The following is a 21,993-nucleotide window of genomic DNA, read 5'->3' as shown; positions in this document are numbered from 1 at the left end:
GTGCCTGGGCAGGGACTGAAATAGAAACAAAAAAAGTGAGATTTAACTAGATGTCCATCTACTTTACTGTCCACTTTTGGATGCCTGTGGGAGTGTAAAGGGTGCTGTTAATATTTATACCAAGATGCAGGGGGTAAACCAGAGCAGGTGACCCCTAAAACTAACCCAAGTCCTGAAAGGCAAAAGGCAAAGGTTCTCAAAGTCTGGTCTGTGGAACGCCTGTTCCAAAGGGGTTTTGATAAAATCACCCAGGGCATTTGATAAAAATGCAGATTCCTGGGTTGGGGAGCCTGAGAATCTACATATTAGCAAGCACCCCAAACTACTGTGAACCCCGAAGTCTGAGATAGCCTTGAATGGCTAAGAGTGAAAACTCCCAGCACGGCCAATGTGCCTTTTAAAAGTTTTCACATCTCACTTTGGAAACGACCCCACATGACTTTTTGGAGAATGGTCCCTTCCCTGCCCCAGGTCTCAATTTCCTCACCTTGTAGAGGGAGTGTGACCCCACCTCTGCTGAGGTTTCCCTCTCAGGGCTCTGCATTCTAGATTCTCAAATGGCCAGGTGGGACCACCCTTCATGAGCCAGCCTGCCTCTTTGGATTCTGGCTGGGGTGTAGGGGCAGGAGATGCGTTTCCTGGAGACAGACCAGGGAGTAGCTCTAGGCCCCAGAGGCTGATTGGAAGCCAGCATACTGAAGCTGCCAGGGGAAAACCCCAGTGACTCTCAGCATCTGAGCCTCTGCTCTGTACCTTGGTGGCCCTTGGGGAATCGTCAGCTGATGAGGAAACCGTAGGGAAGAGCAGTCCTAGGAAGGGCAGCACACAGCCTGGAACAGCCACTTCCTACACCCTACGTAAGCTCTTTAAGCCTCGGGGGTCTCACCTGTAAGGTGGGGAGAATGCCAGCTGTCTTACAGGAATGGGGGATCAATAGGAAAGCACAGAACAAAGCTCTTGGCTCCTGGGCAGCCCTCAGTAAATGAGTCTTCATCATTTACAGGACCTGACCAAACTAAAATACTTCTTTCCTGCCTGGGCACACAGGACTTCAAAGTAAGAGCACACAGGCGAGGCTGCGCGGGGAGGTGAGGGAATAAAGCCTACAGGAAATAGCGGCTGTTGTTTTTACTTCTCTCCAAGCCCCCAGGGAGAGCTTTCTGAAGCTTCTGCACAATTAAAAGGTACTGAACACACTCAATGCCTCTGATAAAGTTACAGCCCAAACTAGTCGGGAGCCTAAGCCAGCCTCCAAATCCAGCAGGTAACAAAAGAGGCCACCAGCACCTGCACATCAGCACCAGGTGCCAGGTGGTGGGTGTTCCCTGATGCGGTCCCCAAAGTCCAGCATGTAGACTAAAAACCTCCACCACATCGTACCCACTGGCTCCCCCCTCCTTAGCCCAGGCTTAGTGTCACCCAGTTCAAGGCTAGGACATCAGATGGGACTCACCTACCTGTTACACCCTTTTGGCTGTGAATTTCTTCCAAATTTGAGGCTGCTGCAGCACCTGATGGGCTAATGCCAGTTGGCGAGGGCTCCGGGGAACTGCCACTGTCGGCATCCTCTAACTGGCCTCTCTTGAAAGCATCTAAACAGCAGACCAGAGAAAGCCTGAAGTCCCCTCCTTCCTGGAGGCTGCCACAAGGCGTGAAGAGGGGGTGATCTCCATGAACAGGAGGCAATCCCGACTTTTCCCCTCCCTGGCAGGCACTCATCTGGCACATGCAACATAACATGCATTTACGGAGAGCAAATCTATTAAAATAACTACACATGCACACACACCTTATAACCATGGCTTGCCTCTCTGGAGTGTTTCTAGTCCTTAGTGACTCACAGCAAACAAGGGATCCCCCCGGCAATGGCTTCAGCCACCTTTAATGATATGTTGGATGTACTTATTTGTTGGGGCAAAAATCTGTCTGCATGCAAATGCACCTGATTTTCTGTTTTTGTCAACTTGCTGTATGTTATGGATGAGAGAGGATACTCCAGGGTCGTGAGTGCTATTTTCTCTCTTGAGATGATTAAAAGAAGAGCAAACTCTTCTTCCCCTAGAATGGCTGGAGTTAGCAAATGGTCCAGTTAACCAGTTGGAATATTACAAAGAACATTAAGAGTGCTTAGTAACCATTATGTAGATTTTCTGATGACCCAGAAGGCCAAATAAGTAGCCAGCAGTCCTTCAGAGTTACCTGTTTGACCAAATCCCAATATTTCAAACTTTAAAAATTAAAAAAAAACCCCCAAAACAAACCATTATATATATTTTACACACTATACAAACACTTCAAGTTCTTTAAATTCCTCCTCCCTATGGCATGTGTAGCATCAGGGCTTATAGTTATAAAGCATGCTAATCATACAGATTGCTGTCCAATCGCCAACAATTCTGAGGTGGGTAATATGATTCCCATTTTACAGAAAGGTAAGCTGAGGCTCAGGAAGTTAAATGACTTGGTTGGGGCACATAGTAAGCAGCAGAGCTGATGAATTCAGACCAGCGTGTGTCTGATCCCAACGCTGGTGCCCTGTACCCACTATGGTGTGCCACCTGCCCTGGCAGAAGGATATAAAGTTGAGTCCATCTCACTGAACCACAACACCAGGGATGATGCCGGGTCACAGGCTGAGACCTCCCTAGGGAAACCAATCTGAGCAGTGGCTCTCACTCCTGATTATCCAAGAGAGCCAGACCCCCAGTTGCCTCCCTCCCGCCCTGTTAGCTGAATGACGCTCACACTAAACTCATCAATGGGCCCAGTGAGCAGCTTCCTAAAAGTATCCCTAACTCCAAGGAGTGGAGATTTAATCTCATCAGATCCCTGCAGAAGTCCTTTTCAGAAAGCATAACAGAAAGCTGACTTCCTGCTGAATTTGCTAAACGCACAAATATAAGCAAATGCTTAAGTTGCTTAAAACAAGGAATGTCAAGGAGAGGACAAACCTTTTTTTTTGTTTGGGGATAAAAATTTAAAGGAAACAGAGACCTAAACTTAACATGGATCTACTTTCTTAAGATCAACACAAGATCTTTCCACACTGCTTTGAGGTCTACAGTCTGGGATAATTTCCTGGCTATGTGACATTGGGCAAGTTACTCAACTTTTCTAAGTACCAGTTTCCTCACCTGTGGATGGGATTAGTGACTACAGTCATCCCATTCTGTCCTGTACCCCCCCACCCCCAGGGTTTGCTGGGAGGACTGATTAACACAAAGCATCCTGTTACAGTGAGTACCCTGCCTGGCCCTCTGGAGGGTGCTTGCAGATAGCAAAGATACACTAGTGCCCTGGTCCCCTCCTCCATGGGTTTTATGTAAGCGGGGGAGGAGCAAGAAGATTTACGAACATAAATGATAGTAATAAAACAATAAATAATAAAAAGGTAGAGGGTGTGAAGAGGTAAGATAGGCCCTGTGGCTTTTTGAGCAGGAGGTTAGGAGAAAAGCTTATTGGGGCAGGAGCCACAGTTCAGATGCTTCAGGCATGGACAGATCAAGTGTGTAGTCTGCAAAGAGACGAATTTCCTGCCACCTTTTCAAAAATGACTTGGTTACTTGGTTTCTTTACTACACCATCTGACCTTAGGGACTCAGCACCCACACACCTCACTTGACTCTCAAGCTTGCTGTTTCTCTGACCACCCTCCCTAAATAATAACCACCCTCCCTAAATACTAACTAGCGCCCACTCCCAACATGCTAACCCCTCCCTGGCTTTACTTTCCTGCATGGCTCTTAACATCCTTGGATATATCCTGTGCATATTTGCCTACTGGAAATCTCCTTCCACAGAATGGAAACAAGGGCTGCAATTCTGTTTGATGCTCTATCCCGGGCAGCCTGGCTGGGAGGAGATGCTCAAGAAATGTGACTGAATGAGCGGACAACAAAGATCGAAGAGCTTTATTCGTGTTTCCAGCTTAAGAACCCCCAGTGTGCCCCAGATGGAGTTATCTCCACCACACCAACAGGGAACCTGAGTTGTGGAGTATCTCAGTATCGAACAGAATTGGGACAGAAGCAGGTGCAGACCATGCAAGCGTCTGATGTCTGCCCCTCCTGCTCTGGTCCCTGCTCCGTCCACTCCAGAAGCCAAAGTTGTCACCATTACAGGGCCAATCACCCTGCTTATCTCAGACACCCTCCCTGAGCAATGTCAAGGAATCCAGGCCTTCATCACGCCAAACAAATATCCCCTCACCCTTTCCCCTTCTCCACACCGGTCAAAGTGTGAAAGTCTCAGATATTCCCATCCAACAGGGCACCTCTTTGAGCTGTTCAAACTGAGTACCACATGCAGGTAGGGACCAAAGTGCTGAGATTCCAGGGCCAGTTGCCTCACTGCCTGGCTGAAATGTTTATTTCACCAACAATTTCAGCTTGCAGTTCTAAGCCAAAAAGTTTCCATTTTTCTCCCAGAGGAAAACCACTTGTAACAGCCAATGGTTTGAGAAACCAGCCCCACGATTGGCTGTCCTCAACACCCGGCCATCACCAAAGTTCTTAGAAATTCTATTTGGTCTTTAAGAACCAGAGACCAGAAGAGGGTGAAGGCAGTGGAGTAGAGAGAACACAAAACTTTCTGGTTTCTTCCTGTCTCATACCAGTGATGTCACCTGTAAATCGGGAAAGGAGATCTCCAATGCTCTCTCCCCTAAAGGGACACACTAGGAAGGCTGCTGGAATAACAACAACCCCCAGACCTATGAGACATGCGTTTCTGGGCAACACCATGTCATTAGGACATTGTTATTATGAACACACAAATGGAGACTCTAGACACAAAGTAAACAGCTGTATCTCCACCTGGCCATCTCCTATACGTGTTTACATAACAACAACTTCCATTGACACAACACTCAGGCTCCCGTCACTTAAGCATTTTACAAACAAAACAAAAGTCATCTTGACTCAGTTCGTAAGTATGGAGGTGGAGCAGATAGCATCACAACCAAATGGAAAACTGACTTAGTGGGGTGCTCACAGGTGATCCAACAAGCGAGAACTTCGGAAGAAGCCGAGGACTAACATTCATTAAGTAGTTATAGTGAACTAGGCGAGGTGCTTTACGGATACCATCTTCTGAATGATCATGTCCTCAGTTGGTACTATGATTATTTACAGATGGGTAAACTGAGTCTTGAAAAGATGAAGCCACTTGCCCATGAAGCTCTCCCATCTGCTGACTCTCTGCATCTGTGCTGTTTTCTGTCAACCTGTCTTGGACTCTAACTGCTACGTGCAAATGGGGAGAAGCTGGAAAAAGTAAAACTCCTCCACTGGAGAGAGACTTTGCCTTGACACCCAGGAGCAGCATTCCACCTTCTGGGGAGACCAACACAGGAATTAGGGGACCCTGCTGCTGGCTTTTTTCACCGGATAGAAATAGTTATTAGGTAAATAAGCCCGTCTGTTCTCCAGCTGACGTGTTTGCTGCCTGAGGGAGGTACTCTGGTGCCATGCTTTGGATTTCCACTGATAAAATTTGAAATTCCAGCACCATGGTTTAGGACTGTGAGAACTTGGGAAAATCGCTTAACCTCTGGGCTTTTCTGTCCTCATCTTGCATGAAGATAACACAGCCTCACTCCCAAGGTTGTGATAAGATTTTAAGGAGACGTCGCAAGTAAATTACTAGAACACAATAGGTGTTCCATAAATAATGAATAACCATGTTGCCCCCCCCCATTTTTCCTGGAAAAAGTATTCAGAACTTCAAACTGAAAAAAAAAAAGTATTCAGCCCCTTCTCAGAAACGCTCTCCGTCTTGTATCTAAATTTCTTCCTGCCCTAGAGGCAAACGGATCTTGAGGTTCCTGCCCCCCCCCCACCTCCCATGACCTAACCTGGGGGGCGGTGGAAGCTGGGACCGGAACGGGATGGAATGGGCGTGCCCACTGGGAAACTTTCAGCACGAGAAGGCTGTTCTGCATTTGGGACGGATCAGCCAACGTTATGCGTTTAGATCGCTGCATTTGTGTCTCCACCGCTGCAATTTCTCCTGCATCAATCCGAGTTCAAGTGCAGGAGAACCACTGCCATATCTCTCCGCTCCGAGCAAATGCGAGGCATCAGTTTCCTCTCGGAGGGGCGGCGGTGGAGGGGCGCTTTCCTCGGCACTTTATGGGGCTGCCAGCTGGGTTACAGGTGCAGTCACAGGAGGTCGTCCCAACTGTGCGCCGGGCTGGCCCCTTTCCTACCTTTCCCCAAACAGGCGCTGGGGCAGGCGCCGCGGGATCGCACGACTCCAGCAGGCGTGGCCTTGGCCTCCCACTGCAGTCCTCTCCGGCGCTGGGGCCGGAGAGCCGGGGAGCCCCCAAGACCCCCGCCCCGTGCTGAAGAACTAACTCCGCGTCCCGCGCGTCTCCCCGCTGCACCCGCCTGGCGCGCGGCGACAACTTTGCCACCAACGGCTTCCCGATCCCGGCCCGGAGCGCCCCCGCGCGCCCGGCCCCGGCGGCTCCCGGGCCTGTGGCCGCGCCGCCCTCCCCGCCCCGCGCGCACCTACCGGGCTGGCTGCAGTGGCCATCCGCTCGAACGGAGGTCGCCCCGGCGCGGGGCCGATCGCCGGGCCCCGCCGCCTCCGCGCACAGCTCGCAGGCTGCGGGCCCCGGGGGGCGCACGGGCCCGGCCCCCGCCCCGCAGGAAGGCGCCGGCTCGCCTTGCGCCGCGAGCTGGCGGACGCGCTCCCAGGTGCCCGAGTCGGCCGCCCGCATGCCGCGTGCCCGGGGGACGTGGAGGACTCCGACGGCGGGCGCCGGGCTCACAGCCCCGGGGGCTGCCGCCGCATCGGGGCGCAGACGAGCGCCGCCCCCGCTGCCCGCCCGGCCGCCCGCGCGCGCCGGACCCGGGCTCTCTGTCCGGCTGGACGCCGGGCGGTCCGCGGCCGCCGCACGCGAGGAATTCGGCCGCGGAGCCTCTCACGTGGGAACGACTCCCAGTCCCCGGCTCCTCCCCCCGCTCCTTCCGGGCTGCCGAGGGCCTCCCGCTCGCCCCGCCCCCGGCCCCGCCCCCTCCGCGGCGACCAGACTCGCCCGAGTGCCTCGGGGAGCGCCGCGTCGCCCCATTGCGCGCATCCCCAACGTGGTCATTCCTGGAGAAACTGAGGGTCAGAGAAAAAGATGGCCGGTGTGACGGGGGTCAGAAGTGGCAGGACTCGAGCCCCAAGCGAGTGCATCAAGGGGAGGGCTGACTGGCACCCCAGTTTGCATATGTCTCTCCACTCTGCTGTTCCCTTGTGACAGCCTTGCCAAAGAGCTGAAGTCCCCATCACTGGCCGGGAGAGGGCAGAAAGAGTGGGGAAGGAAAGGGTAGCAGCCCCTGGGACATTTCTCTCACTCAGCTTCACTGTGTGACCAGCCATTCTCTCCGTGAATGTGATACTGAGTGCACACGTTGTGCAAGTGAGAAAAAAACTGCGATCTAGGGGGAGACCTTGTGACTTCCCCAAGACTCAGTTCCCCCATCTATAAAATAGGGCATCAGTAACTCTCTCCCTGTCCATCACTGGTGCTGCTTATGAACTCCCCACTATGACAGCAGCCACCTGCAGGTGAGGTGATTCCTAGGGAAGGCCAGGGCCTGGATCCTAGGAGTGGGGGGCCAGTCACCAAGCCAGCCAAGTGCTGTAGGAGATGGCACCATGGAGGGTCTACAAATCTGAACCCACTCCCTGGAGGGTGTTCAAGTGGCTGCCAGTGCTCCTGTAAAGTGGTTTGTAGCTCTGAGCCCCCTCTGACCTGGAGATAATGATGTTCTTTAGAAGGACTAATTAGCTCCTGACAGCCCCAGGAGGCAGGTCCAGTTTCCCCCTATTGTAGACTAGGCTACATGGCCAGGTGAGGAGTCACACACACTCAGTGGAGTCCCCAGCCACCCCTGCTGCACCCCACCCTACCCAGGCCTGGCTCTGTAACCTATGGCTCCCACTGGCCTGGGCCTGAGCTGTGGGAATTCCTGGGTGGGCATATGGCTCTCCAACAAACTGTGAGAGTCAAATTACTTTCCCCCAAGTGTATAACCTTTCATGAGTCACTTTCCTGCCGTGGGTGAAAAGCCCCGCCTCTCAGCAACCACAGTGGCCTGGCCACCAACCATCATGGCCTTCCCAACTCCCACCCCCCACCCGCCGCTGCGCACACACACATATTCCTCACCTTCCCAATGACTGGGAAATGGCCCAGCTGTGGAAGTCCACGGGGCTGCTCCAGGTCCCCTACCCTATCTAACTGGAACACTGACTGTCCAGGGGAGGGCAGGCCACCAAGCCAAATGCTGGTGGTGCTCCCAGCTGTGGAAGAAACCTACCCATGAGGTTAAACATCCATACTACTCTGGAGGATGGAAATTGACCCCACACCAAGTGACAGGAGATGGTGGCAATCCCCAAATTCCTCTGGCTTTGCTAGGATAACAGGCAGAACAGAACAAAAGAGATTGCTCTGAGCCCTTATAAGTGGAGAAACTGGGAATGTCCTTGCCAGACTCTGGATCACAGAGACATCTGGTCCAGGAGTCTCTGTCTGAGATACCTGCAGGTACCTACCGGGTGACATGAATGAATGAGGTGGGCTATTCAGAGCCTACTATGGTTTGTTTCATAAGCACGTTGAGGTTGTATTCTTTTGGCTTAGACACCCTTTGCATATTAAACACTTAGGAAGACTTTTCACTTCCAGAAAGAAAAATGCTATTTCCTGTATTTCTTGAAGCACACAGAACTCCTGATTGACCTTCTATTTTCCCACTTTGGACAGAGGCATGCACTTTCCTCTTAACTCCATGACAAGAAAAACCAAACGGCACAAGTACGAGTATGAAGCACTTGTCACTTGGATTCAGTGCCAGGGAAACATTAGGGGGTGGTGCGGACTGTGGCAAGCAACAGTCCACCAGCCCCTGTAGGGCAGGCAGTGGATTGTTATACAGTAAATGAGGACCCAGTGTTACCAGATATTCTATGTTTTTTTAGAGCTACTGGGAGTATAGGTTTTTCTGTGAAATCTAAGTTTGAAATGTTGGCAACTCTAAAACTTAAGAAGAAAGAAAAGGAGGAAGAGGAAAGGAGGAAGAACACCAAAATAAACACGTCTAGAAGTTTCTTTGTCCATTGGCCACCAGTGCTCATTTCACTGCTACCTTCATTGGCCTCCTCTGCAACCTCTCAGAAGTCTGCACGTAGTTCCTAGTTACGTTCAATAATCCAAGCCGGTTTTCAAGCCTGCACAGCCCTGGGGAATTTCCTCTGTTGTCCTTACTCAGCAAAGTTTGGCCCTGGCTCTGTGTGTGTGCGTGTGTGTTCCCCACACTCAGGACCATGACTTCCGATGGCAGTTGGGTCCACCTCCCCCAAATTTCAGAGTGGGTTCCCAGACTTCCCAAGCCTCCCCGAGTCAGCTGCAGCCCCTCACTCCCCCTGCTCACAACTCTGCTAGCAGGCAAGCCTCTGGAAGCTGCAGCAGCAGTCTGCAGCCTACCAGAAAACCATCTGCTTGGGTGGGGAGGTATTTCTTCCTTGAGGTATGTTTCTGATTATGAAGATACCCTGGGCCCAGGAGACATTTCTGCTTAGTTCTGCAACAGGAGATCCAGGAACCAAGAACTGACAGCCCATTTTCTGCCCTGAGCAGCTTGGGTGGGTCCTACACAAAGGATCACTCCAGAGTTATTGTAGTGGAGACTCTAAAGCAGGGCCAGCTTCTGGGTTTGTGACCTGGGCAGTCATGTTGGGTCCCACGTTCAGAAGGGCCCTGCATTTGGTTTAATGTTCTGTGGTCGTTGCTTTGAAATTCTTAACTGTTTTTCAAGTAGGGGCCCTGCACTTCATGTTGCATTGAGACTCGCAAATTATGTAGCTAGTCCTACTCCCAAAAGACCTTCCCAGCCCCCCTGGGGGATGCTGGGAATTGATGTTGGAGAAAACTGGGCCTAGGATTTGGCTCAGGCTGTTCTTCTCCAGGGTACGTTGTGCCTGGCCTCTGCAGAGTAGCAGGAAGGGAGGATTTGGGGGTCAGGAGAGGCAGCAGGAGCTGTCCCCATCAAGTCCTCCCAGATACTCATTTTAAAGAGCAGAGGCACAGTGGGATTGGGGGTGGGGAAGTGGGCTTTCCAGACAGGGGTGGGGTGGCTCCTCTGGTTGCAGGCTCTGGGGCCAGACAATGTCCCCATGACCCTGACCTCAAGGGTGCCACCAAAGAAGGCACAAAGGAGGCTGGGGACACAAGGGGTCAAGGCAGTTCCCATCCACAGTGCCCTCTCATTCCCAGGGGAACTTCCTTTAGATCACAGGAGAAAACTGCAAGACATATTTGGCTTAAGGAACAAAAACCAGAAACATCATATTAAGAGACACCAGTTATATTTGGCATCGGCTTGAAGTTGAATATTTGAGCCCACTGGAATTTTTCAGGTATTTTTTTGTTCTTGGCTGTGCTTTGAATACTTGTAGAAGACTTTTTACTGAGATTTTTTTTTTTTTTTTTACCAATATGTTATTGCACTATCTCTAAGCACCTCTAGCTAAGACATAGCAGCAATGCTTGATTCCTAGGAGCATGCACAGTTTTGTAACACCCTTGTGAACTGGCAAGACTTCCTATGAGTCTGGAGACCTCAGTTGCAAAGCTCTCCCCCTCCCAGCTTGTGCGTGACCATGGAAAAGTGCCTTTCGGTCTCTGTGTTCAAGTGTTTTCACTGGCAAAGCAACACGAAGGGCCGGTTTAGCAGGGGTAGGGAGGGCTTTTCTAGCTCTGCCCACTATGATGGAGTTGGTCTTTTTTATCCTTCTTCATGGTGGTTTTTGTGTGTGTTGCTACTAGTGACAGGAAGTGTATTAGTTACCTATTGCTGCATAACAAATCACTCCATTACCTAGTGGCTTAAAACCACAAACACTGTCAGTGTCATCTGGGTCTGCTGTCAACTCAAGGCTCAACTAGAGAGGATCTACTCCCAAATTAACTTAGGTGGCTCTTGGCAAGATTCAGTTCTGCTGAGGTGCTGGGCTGAGAACTTCAATTCCTTGTTTGCTCTGGACTTACTCACAGAATGGCAGCTTGCTTCCACAGAGGACTCCACGAAAGAGCAAGAGAGGGCGTGCTAAGATGCAAGCCCTGGTCTCTTTGCAACCTAATATTGGAGATGGCATCTCATCACCTGTCCCCATGCTATTCATTAGAAGGGCTTCACTAGGTCCCATCCACACTCTAGGAGAAAAGGTGTGGATCCAAGAGGTGGGATCACTGGGGGCCATATTGGAGGTTGTCCACCCGAAGGTTGGGGTCACAGTTTCTGGAGGCAGAGAGGCTCTGACACTCACTAGTGAATGACCTTGGGCAAGCAGTTTCATCCCTGGAAGCCTCAGGTTCCCCATCTGTAAAATGGAAGTGATCGTGGTAACTACTTGTATTGGGAGGTTTCAATGACATGAAGCTCATGGCAGGTTCTGCGCTGTGCCTAACACAGGGTAAACCATCAGAAGCTGGGCTGAAAGGACATTCCTAGAGGGGGCCAGAGTGACATGCCCATTGTTTCTGAGACAGACAAGCTCTTTCTGTCATCTCCATAGAGATCTGCAGTCTTCAGCCCACTCCTGGGGACTCCAACATGACTTCCAAGTCTCTCGGCAGGCCCTGGGCTGCCTTTGTGGCTGAGGCCACCAGTGGGAGCGTGCTGATCTTCTCTTCTTCCCTCGGCCATCTCAGTAGGACTCTGGGGCACAGGTGCAGCAGGGAGGATTAGAGTGGGATTTTCCTCCAAACCTACTTAGACTTTTGTCCTTGGGGGATGGAAGACTTTAACCCAAGTCCATCCTGCCATCTGTGCCAGCAAGGCTGGAGACTTTTGTGGGCCCATCATGGGCTTGCCGGTACCCTTTGACAGACTTTCTGGGGCCCCCACATGACCTGGCAGAGATCTTGATCCCCTTTAGGGATTTCCAAAGGGCCTGCCCTAGAGGCAGAAGCTCAACTCAGTCCTTGGGCAGAACAGGGCATGAAAGCATTTTCACAGAGCGCAGCTGGCCTCTGTGTCCTGCCTGTCAGACTGTCTCAGGCCCCAAATTAGATTCTTAGCTGCAAAAAAGGATAAAAAGTCCTTCCTTATCCAGGGGCCACATCTCGCCTTTCTCCTCTAAGCCCCATTTTGGGGATTTCGCTTCAAGCAGGAAGGTTTTCTGCAGAAAGTTAAAATGTTGCAACTTATTCAGAATAAAAACAGTAATAGCAAAAATATTGCAGGGCCGACCCCGTGGCTCACTAGGGAGAGTGTGGCACTGGGAGCACCGAGGCATGGCCGGTGCGCTCACTGGCTGAGTGCGGTGCGGATGACACCAAGCCAAGGGTTGCGATCCCCTTACTGGTCACAAAAAAAAAAATTGCAACTTGTAGTAATAATACTGGCAAACATTTACATAGCATGTACTATGTGCCAGGCACTATTCTAAGAACTTTACATATTCTTTTAATCCTCCCAACAACCCTGAGAGGTAATATACTGTTATTATCATCACCATTTTACAGACGAGGAAACAGGCACAGAGAAGTCAAGTCACTTACCTGAAGTCACACAGCCAGTGAGTGATGGAGGCAGGACTCAAGCCCATTAGTCTGGCTGCAGGGTTCATACTTATGGCCATGATGCTACGTTGGCAGATGTCATTTAGTGAGCATTCACCTTGCCCCAGGTCCTATGCTTTCTAGCTCATGCAACCCTCTAAACCACCCTTGCACTGTGTTTCAGATGAGGAAACAAAAGGATTTATCCAAGATGATGTGGCTGGTTAATGCAGGTTTGGGAGTCTAACTCTCAAAAGTGAGGAGTGTTCTCTGGGGAATTGCCTCCTACATCAGGGTTTTGGAGAATGCATGCCTGTGGGCAGGGGTGCAATTGTCATCTCCACCTAAAGATGAGACCCAGAGGGAACTCTCAGCAGGGCTGCAGGGCAGGATGGGCCCTCTATTGCCCCCAGTGGCCACTAGTGGTACTTCACCTTCCCCAACAGGGGTCCTGCTAACTGGGGTTTTTGGCTCTGGGAATGGCACCTGGTGTTAATCACCACTATTTTCAGACTGTGTGTCTCCATTTCCTGTGTGTGACTTCAGAGACACAGAGGGCCACCGGCCAGGGAGGGTCCAAGAAAAGAATAACAGTTACTGTTTACTGAAAACTTCCACCTCTGTGCCAGGCACTCTGTTGGTACTTCTTACTTAAACGTTATTGTTTAATTAATCAATGCAAAGAGATATAATCATTACTGTTAAGGGTTATTAATAATATTAGATGAAGCATTTTACACGTTAGCTTGTTTTAATCCCCAGATTAAAGTATTGTTAGTATCCTTATTATTAAAATGAGGTATCCTCATTATTAAACTAAGGTACAGAGAAGTTAAATAGGTGGCCTCAGGTCACACAGCTAGGTATAAGGCAGAGCCAAGATTCAAATACAGGTAGTTCTGACTCCAGAGCCTGTTCTCTAAGTATTATGCTATCATCATCATCATCATCTTCATGATTATTGATGATGATAGTGATTATTATTCCAATTTTACAGCTGAAGAAACAGTTAAAAATAATAATCATTATGTTATTGATTGATGATTATGATTATTCTAATTTTACAGTTGAAGAAAATGAGGTTTAAAGAGGTGAAAGGATTTGTCCAAGATTGCAGAGCTGGTAAATTTAGACCCAGTACTTCAACCAAGTCTGTTCATTTATTCATTCATCGACTCAGCAAATACTGATTGTGCACCAACCGTGTGCCAGGCACTGTACTGGGCTCCAGAGGTAAACCACCATGCAGTCTAGCAGGCCCTGGGCACCTGCAGTATGCCAGGGGGTGAAACCAAGAGGACGTAGCAGGCCCTGGAGAAATACTGGCAATTTCTGCAAAGAAGAAACCATATTCCCAGCATGCCTCAGTGCCTCCCTGCTGGCCCCGCTCCTCCTCCACACTCCTCCTCCTGAACCAGGAAGGGCCTGGACTCACAGCTTATCTCCCTCCCAGCTTCATCTCCACTGCCATGACCTGTAGAATGATTCTTACAGGGACATGGAAAAGAAAACTGATTAAATTTGGGAAAGGCTGTTACGAGGTTGAGGGTCTAAGGCATGGAGTTCTGCACTTTTCTTTTTGCAACTGCCCTTTACTTACGACTAAAATTGGGCAAGTCAGGCCACTTTCCTGGGGCCTCAGTAAGAATATCTGCCTATCTCCCAAGAGTGTTCTATGAGGAGCAGAGGAGACTGTAGGTGGGAAAGCCCATGTAACTGTAGAGTGCCAGACACACAGCCGGGCTTCAGGGACAGTGCAGTAATGGAACCAGTTTTTTATTTGCTGTTTATGCCATTTGGTCAGTGTGTACTTTGCCTCTGCCATGAGTCCACCCCTGTCCTCAATACTGTGTCGAGAAGCAATCAGACCTCCGTGCACAGGAAGCTCACAGGTCCAATGGGCTGTTACAATGAGAAAGAATTGCTGGCAGATATGTGTCTTGGACTGTAACTCATTGAACCCTATCATTGGGACTGTGATGAGTCTCTGCCACCCACACCCCAAGGAAACAAAATGATCCCAAAGACCAGGCTACTGGACTGCTTCAAGATTCTTGCTTGGTGAGTAATGAGGCCCAGAGACTCTGTCCTGTCCTGTCCCTTTAAGGCTTAAAGGGCCCATCTCCTTTTTTTTTTTTTTTTGGATGCTGGCTGGTATGAGGATCTGATCCTTGACCTTGGTGTTATAAGGTTGTGCTCTAACCAACTGAGCTAACTGGCCAGCCCCAAAGTGCCCATCTCTTGCAGATAGATCGGCTACCACAGTGGGCTACAAGTAAGTAGGAACAATAGTGTAAGACCCTGTGCACTCATGCCTGGTCTTTCATGGGAAAATCTCTGAGCTACCTGCAAATAGTAATTAGGCATCCCAATACCAAAGTGGGGTTTAATTGTTCAAAGACAAAGCTGTTTTTTCCCCTTTTGATGGGTGAGAAAAATGGAAGTCCAGAGAGGCTCAGACACTTGCCCAGGGGCACACAGCAAGTCCAGGGCCCAGTAAGCCCTAGGTAAGCCCTAAGGCCTAGGTAAGCCCTAAGGCAATAGTTCTCAAAATGTGGCCCTTGGGCCAGCTGCATCACTCCTGAGCATTTATGAGAAATGCAAATTATTGGCCCCACCCCAGAATTAGAAAACTCAGGAGGTGGAGCCTGAAAGTCTATGTTTTAACAGCCCTCCAGGTGACCCTGAGGCTCATGAGGCTGAGGGCCACTGCCCTGCCCACAGGAAGGGATGCTAGGGCTTCATGCCCTTTTGAGTGGGAGGACTGAGGCAGTGGAGCATGGCAAGGTCGCGTTTCCAGTGGCTGTGGCGTCACAGTTACATAATCTGCACCCCTGACCCCCACCGGATGGTTTTCTGCACCCAGAGTCCTCCTTGTCGGGAGGCCACCTGCCTGGGCTCCGGGAAGCCTGTCCGCACACGCCTGCGGCTGCTTTCCCATAATTACGGGCTTTGCCTGCCCGCCTGCCGGAACTCAGGCACAAAGCCAGAGTGAATGCACGCGGGCTTCAACTCTGAAGGCAGAGCACGTGCGGCCCCCATCACCACCGCCCAAGCAGATTAGGGGCTTTGGTGGCTGCAAGGTCCCCCAGCAAGGTCATGGGCCTGACTTTGCCCCCAGCAGCCCTAGTGTGGGCCAAGCTCAGAGAGCAAGGCAGAATGTTCTGCATTCTGGACATCAGGAAGAAACCTTAGGCCCTGGTCTCTGGGTTCTCAGGGCGCAAGTCTGCAATGGCCCCTGTCCCAATGGGACTAATTAGAGAATTTGTTCTAAATCCTTCTTTCCCCAGAATTGTCCTTTAAGTATCTTTGCAACTGGCTTCAGGAGGCAGATTTGTTGAACAGATACGTAGGAAGGCCTGGCATCTTCCCCCTGAAGTTTCTCATTAAAACAAACAAGCAAAAATGTGTTTTGCTAAATGTGAAAATAGCTGCATTCTTTTGTTTTTAAAGATGACCTTTGAAAGCGGAATGTTTCTCCCAGATCAGGGGCCCAGCCGAGGGATAGGCAGGGATTCCTGGGGTGAAGGACAACCCCACCAGCTGCTGAGTGGGCCCAATCTCCCCCTGTAAATGTAAGGCCAGGGCAGGGCTTAAACGGGACACAGGCCCACAGAGCCAGGCTAGCTGCAAGCATGCGCTCCTAAAGACGCACAGTTCTAGCTCAGGGCTTTCCAGTTGCCCTGTGCTAACCTTAACGAGTCCCTTACATTGCTCCAGCCTCTTCCCATTTTGCCTAAGAAAAGTGTTTTATGTCTTTTTTTTTGATGCTATTGTTTTTGTTTGTTTGGTTTTGGCAGCTGACCAGTAAGGGGATCTGAACCCTTGACCTTGACTATACCTCATGTCTTAATAAATAATAGCTACCACTTACTCCAGTCAGAATGACAGGCCCTCTCGTGGCATCACCTTGTTTAATCCCTCAATGGTGCTATGGGGTGGGGGGGGTGGGGGGCAGGTGTTACTGTTCTTATACCCATTTTAAAGCCGAATAAACTGAGGGTAAGAGAGGGAAGCAGAGGTTGCAAACTGTTAGCTCTTAGAGCCAAATCTGGCCTATGAATGTGTTTTCTTTTCCTAGTACTCCATTATAAAACATTTAAAAAAATAGTTGCCAACATTTAAAAATTAGAATATCTTATACCAAAAAAATTCAGATTTTTTGCTTCTTTTCCCTGCTTTTGTTGAAAAATCAGTACCAGCCAGCTGCAAAAAAAAAGAAAAAAATCAAGATATCTGGTAATATCGAACCCCCACTCCCCCCCATGTGGTGACTGTGCACCGTCCCAGCCCCACCTGTCAGTCCCCACTGCTCCCTACCATCGTACCTGTGGCTACCTCACTCATGTATGTGACCCGCCTGGCTGCCAGGCACAATTAGTGAGACAAAGTCAGTGCTTGTCCTGGTTTGTCACCTGGAACATCTCACCAGCCCATTTCTGGGAGATCTGACATGGCAGATTAGAAGGAGCACTGGACAGGGAGTCAGGAGATGTGGGTGTTTGTTCTGTGCTGGGTGACCTTCGGTAAACACTTTCTCCCCCAGGCCTCAATTTCCCCATCTATACAGCTAGGGAGTCAGATAAAAAGATCTCCTAGACTCCCTCATCTCTTATCAGCCTCACTAAGACTCCTTGTAGCCACAGAGCCCTCTGGGAACTGTCCTAGGGACTCCAGACAGGCCAGGTGCGGGCTTGCCCACCTGAGCTGTCCTGTGGCCATGAGCACCTCCTAGTAGGGGGACTGTCTCACTGACCCAGAGCTGTGCCGTCAGCACCAGCAGTGGCCGAGGGCCTGAGCCTTCCCAGGGACAAGGGTGTGGGTTTTATACTTGCAGCAGCCTCTAGCATTTAATAATCTAATTGCACAGAGTCCATCGGGGACCACCCCGACTCTCTACTCTGAAATGCAGGATACCTGAGCTGGGAGGTGGAGCCAGCTTGTCCCTGCCCAGGTCAGTCTGAGGACGCAGATGCCTGCTGGGCACTGGGCAAGCCAGCTAGGGCACTGCCCTGCCAAGGGGAAGCGCTCATTCAAGTCTCAGGAACATAGAACAAATTCCACCTCCCTTTTCTTTCTTCCTCCTATGAACATTCAGCAGAGGAAGACACTGAAGGCCAGAGAGGGGAGGTGACGGCCCAGGCTCACACAGCAAGTCAGCGCCAGAGCTGGGCAAGAGCTTAGGCTTCTCGACCTCCTTCCTGGCACACCTCCCATATTCTCTCTCCCTCAAGAATGTAGAACCCTCTAACGTCTTGGTACTGGAACTCTGAAGGGGGTCAGAGTGGCCCATAGGGACAGGGACTATGCCAAAGACACGGACCACTGGGATGTGCAGCCTCCGGGGTGATGCGAGCTGCCCTAGCTTTCAGGATGGAATCTCAGTCTGTACAAGAGGTTGCAAAGGCAGCAGCCAGCAGCCCACGTGTGGCTCACAGACATATTTTGTTTTCCCCACAGTGTTTTTTTTAACAATTCGCATTAGTTGCCAACATTTAAGAATTGGGAAATTTCACATAAAAGACAAGATTTCTGGTTTCTCTTGAAAAATCTCAAGATCTGACAAAAACTGGACCACCATTTCCCCCTGGCTGTGACTGGCAGGTGCTAGGTACGCCCCCTCTTGTTCACCATGCCCAGCCATCTCCCCTTGTTTCTGTGACCCCCCTGCATATAGGTTTGGGGATTCTGAACCCTGCCCTGCAGCCTCGCCATGCTAAAGTCACAGTCTCTCTCATCCTGGTCACCCCAGGGGAAACTCCAGTTATCAATGGTTCTCAACCAGGGGGCAATTTTATCCCCTAGAGGACATTTGGCAATGTCTGGAGACATTTTGGTTGTCACAACTGGGGAGGAGGTGTGTTACTGGTATCTATTGGGTGGGGCCAGGGATTCTGCTAAGAACCCACTGCAACAACTATCTGGCACTGAATGTCAGCAGTGCTGAGGTTGAGAAACCCTGGGCTGAATAAGAGTCACCAAGAGTCCCAGGCCAGGAACAGGATCCCAGGAAGGAGGGACAAGAGGCTCCAGGGCACACACACCAGGGAAGGCCCAGGCTGGCCCTTCAGATCAAGTCCTTTTCTGTAACTACGAAGGACCTGGAGCACTCACTCGATGGTGCTACTGGGAAAGCAGATATCATGACAGCCACTCCCTATTAAAGATCAGTAATGAACGTTGGAACAGGTTAGAGCAGATGACCAAGAGATCTACAGGCCACAGACTTCCCAGAGTTGTTCTGGGAGCTGGGGGCTAATTGGCTGGAATACAGCCAGGGCCAGGCATTCATTCATCATGCATTTATTAAGCACAACTACATACAAAGCATTGTGGTTCACAAGAAGGGCGAAAGCCATGATGTGCGAGATGTGGTCCTCACCCTCTAGATGCTTTGGAGGTGGCCAGTTGAAGAGGCAGGACCATAGGAATGCAGAAGGGGCTCATCCAGCCAGGTGCATTGCAGAGTCTCCAGGGCAGAGATGTTATTTGGCCCTGGCTTTGAAAGGTACAATCAAGATAGGCAGAGATGTGGGGGTAAGCACTCCGGGCAAAGAAAACAGCCTAAGCAAAGGTGCGGTGGCAGTAACAGACTCAGAAAGCATATAGCCAAGATGAGATATTACCTGTTAGGTGGCAGGAAACTGGGTGGGGAGCAGAAGGGCATGGTATTGGCGGCGCGGATTGCGAGCACATGGTAAGGGGTCTCCAAGTCAAGCTACGTGGGAGACAGAGGGCAGAGCCCATGGGGGATCCTTGCCAGGGTGGTGGAGCATAATTAACTGTGTGACCTTGGAGAAGTCACGAATTCTCAGAGCCTCACTGTCCTCGTCTGTTCAGTGGGGATCATAAGAGCACTAACAACTATCACACATAGCGCTCACCATGTGCCAAGGTACCAAACTGTATGTACTATATTTAATCGTCACAGCAACCCTATGAAAGTACATACTCCCGTTATGTCACTTTACGGAAGAGGCAACTTTGACCTCTGGGCAGGGAAATTAACTTTCCTTGTGAATGATGAAGATGGGAATGGATCTGGGCAGTCTGACTCCGGGGCACATGCCTCGATGGTTCTGCTTTTTGCCTCGTTAGCACTGGCTCATCCACTGTCCATAAGACTAAACTAAGTGAGCGCTGGCTGGTTAGCTCAGTTGGCAGAGCATGGTGTCTATAACACCAAAGTCAAGGGTTCGGATCCCTGTACCAGCCAGCTGCCAATAAAAAAAAAAAAAAAAAAAAAAAAAAGAATAAAAGAATAAATGAAACGAGGCAGGTAAAGCACCCAGCACGATACGATGATGCTGGCACAGAGTTAGTGCTCAGAAGCTACGACTCAGCTCACAGAGTACTGGCCCAGGTTGACAGAGCAAAGTCCAACTCATGGCGCTAATGAACACAGGGAGCTGGAGATTTTCTGTCCTGGACACATCAGCTCTGGGGAGAGAGGGGGCAGAGGAGGGGTGCCCCTCTGCTCGTTGAGAACAGCTGAGCAGGGATCACCCCCTACTTGCCTACCTGGAGCCCCACTCGCCATCCCCCCATGACCTGCTCATTCTGCCACATTTTCCTTTCTGTCTCCATCAAACCCAGCTTAGAGGACGTTCATTCCGGAGCAGCTCAGGACATGCCTGGGCAGAGCCGTCACGCCCTTCTCTTTGTACCCAGTGCATTTTTTCAAACTCCGTTGGGCCTCTTAGGGCACTGGGGATTCATCTCACAGAGCTTCTCAACCTGCCAATCTCCCGCAGATCTTGTTAAAGTGCAGATTAGGCGGCTGCATGTCTGGGTGGGGCCTGAGATTCTGCATTTCTTTTTTTTTTTTTTTTTCTTCTTTTTTTTTTTTAAAAAGATGACCGGTAAGGGGATCTTAACCCTTGACTTGGTGTTGTCAGCACCACGCTCAGTCAGTGAGCAAACCGGCCATCCCTATATGGGACCTGAACCCGGGGCCTTGGTGTTATCAGCACCGCACTCTCCTGAGTGAGCCACGGGCCGGCCCAGATTCTGCATTTCTATCAAGCTCCCAGGAGAGGCTGATGTGGCCAGTCCAGGCCCCAGTTGCTCGGGAGTAAGTGCCACGCTCTAGGCAGCGAGGTCATGGGGCACTTACTGGGAGTGTGGGCAGAACACTCCTCCAGGGCAGGGCCTTCCTTTCACTCATCTCAGCACTTGTAAATCCCAGCACCAGGGAGCAGGGAGAGTCAGCCCAGCAGAATTCAGTAGGGGCACAGCCAAATCGCACACTTTAACTTGACCCACATCGTCTCTGCAGCCTTGAATTATTTTTTTACCCCCTGTCCTCCAGGATAAGCATCTAGGGTTGCCAGCTTGCTCTCTAGAAAAATATGAGATCCCTAGAAGACCGTGAAAACAATGACTTTGAATCTGAAAACTTATTTTGTATCTCAGCTGATCATTTGTGCTTTTCTAAAAAAAATTCAGTTAATGGATTACGTGCCATTGATAAAATATGTAAACATGCCCATTTTACACATTTTCACTTTATGGGACAGAAAGTGAAATGACTGGACTCGTCCTCAGCGTGAGGCCACCTCCCCCAGGTGGCCGCCGCACCAAGGCCAACTCTCCCTCACTATCCAGCCTGTTCCTGTCCCACCACCGCCAACCATGTCAAGGAATGAAACTAAGTTTTAACATCCACTTATGCTACTTAAGTGACTTTAGGAAGGTCACACTGTTAAGGGAAAGAAAGAGACAAAAACCTGCTACATTTCATTTTTTTTTTTTTTTTAAAAGATGACCAGTAAGGGGATCTTAACCCTTGACTTGGTGTTGTCAGCACCACGCTCAGCCAGCGAGCTAACCGGTCATCTCTATATGGGATCCGAACCCGGGGCCTTGGTGTTATCAGCACCACACTCTCCCGAGTGAGCCAAGGGCCGGCCCCCAGCAGGAGTTTTTCTAACTCGGAGTGCATTTCCTGCCCCACAGAGAAGAGCCGGCTCTGGGGCCAGTGGCATGTGAAGGAAGATGCTCTTATCCTACATGGGGGGAGGTAACTCACTTTGCACCTGGTGGGGAGACCTGAGCAGTGGCTTCTCCCGCTGGGAATCCTGCATGCAGCACACAGGCCTGGTCAGGCTGCTGCCTGGAGTGTGTGCAGATGTCTGCAGTGAAACACACAGAGGGATGTCCCGCATCCTGCAAGCTGACATCCATGCGGCGCCACGGGTGCTTCTTGTTTGGAACTGGGTGGCAAAGCTGTACTCACAGCTAGAACACAGCATTGCAGCAACCATTTGTTACGCACCTATCTTCTGTGCATGCATCTCCTCTATTCCACAACCCAACAAGCCCTATAAAGTGGGGCAATTCTTAAGCCCATTTCATGAATAAGGAAAATCGAGGCACACAGGGAAGAAGTAATGTCCACAATAGGACATGCAACTAGGAAGTGGCTGACC

The 21,993-nt window shown here is 50.5% G+C and overlaps 1 protein-coding gene across 2 annotated transcripts in view; it reads right to left on the bottom strand.

Moving 5' to 3' along the window:
- The window catches only part of KAZN (kazrin, periplakin interacting protein), a 435,768-nt gene that overhangs the window by 147,673 nt on the left and 266,102 nt on the right, over window positions 1-21,993 (bottom strand). The window contains exon 1 of one of the 2 annotated variants that reach the window (XM_063106371.1): window positions 6,517-6,724. The exons of the other annotated variant lie outside the window; for it this stretch is intronic. Coding sequence (XP_062962441.1) covers window positions 6,517-6,724 — 208 coding nt within the window. Of the gene's footprint in view, window positions 1-6,516; window positions 6,725-21,993 lie in introns of those variants that run through there. 2 annotated transcript variants of the gene reach the window in all.

The sequence above is a fragment of the Cynocephalus volans genome, chromosome 8 (genome assembly GCF_027409185.1).
Source record: "Cynocephalus volans isolate mCynVol1 chromosome 8, mCynVol1.pri, whole genome shotgun sequence".
Taxonomy (NCBI): Eukaryota; Metazoa; Chordata; class Mammalia; order Dermoptera; family Cynocephalidae; genus Cynocephalus; species Cynocephalus volans.
This window is presented reverse-complemented; position numbering and strand designations above follow the sequence as displayed.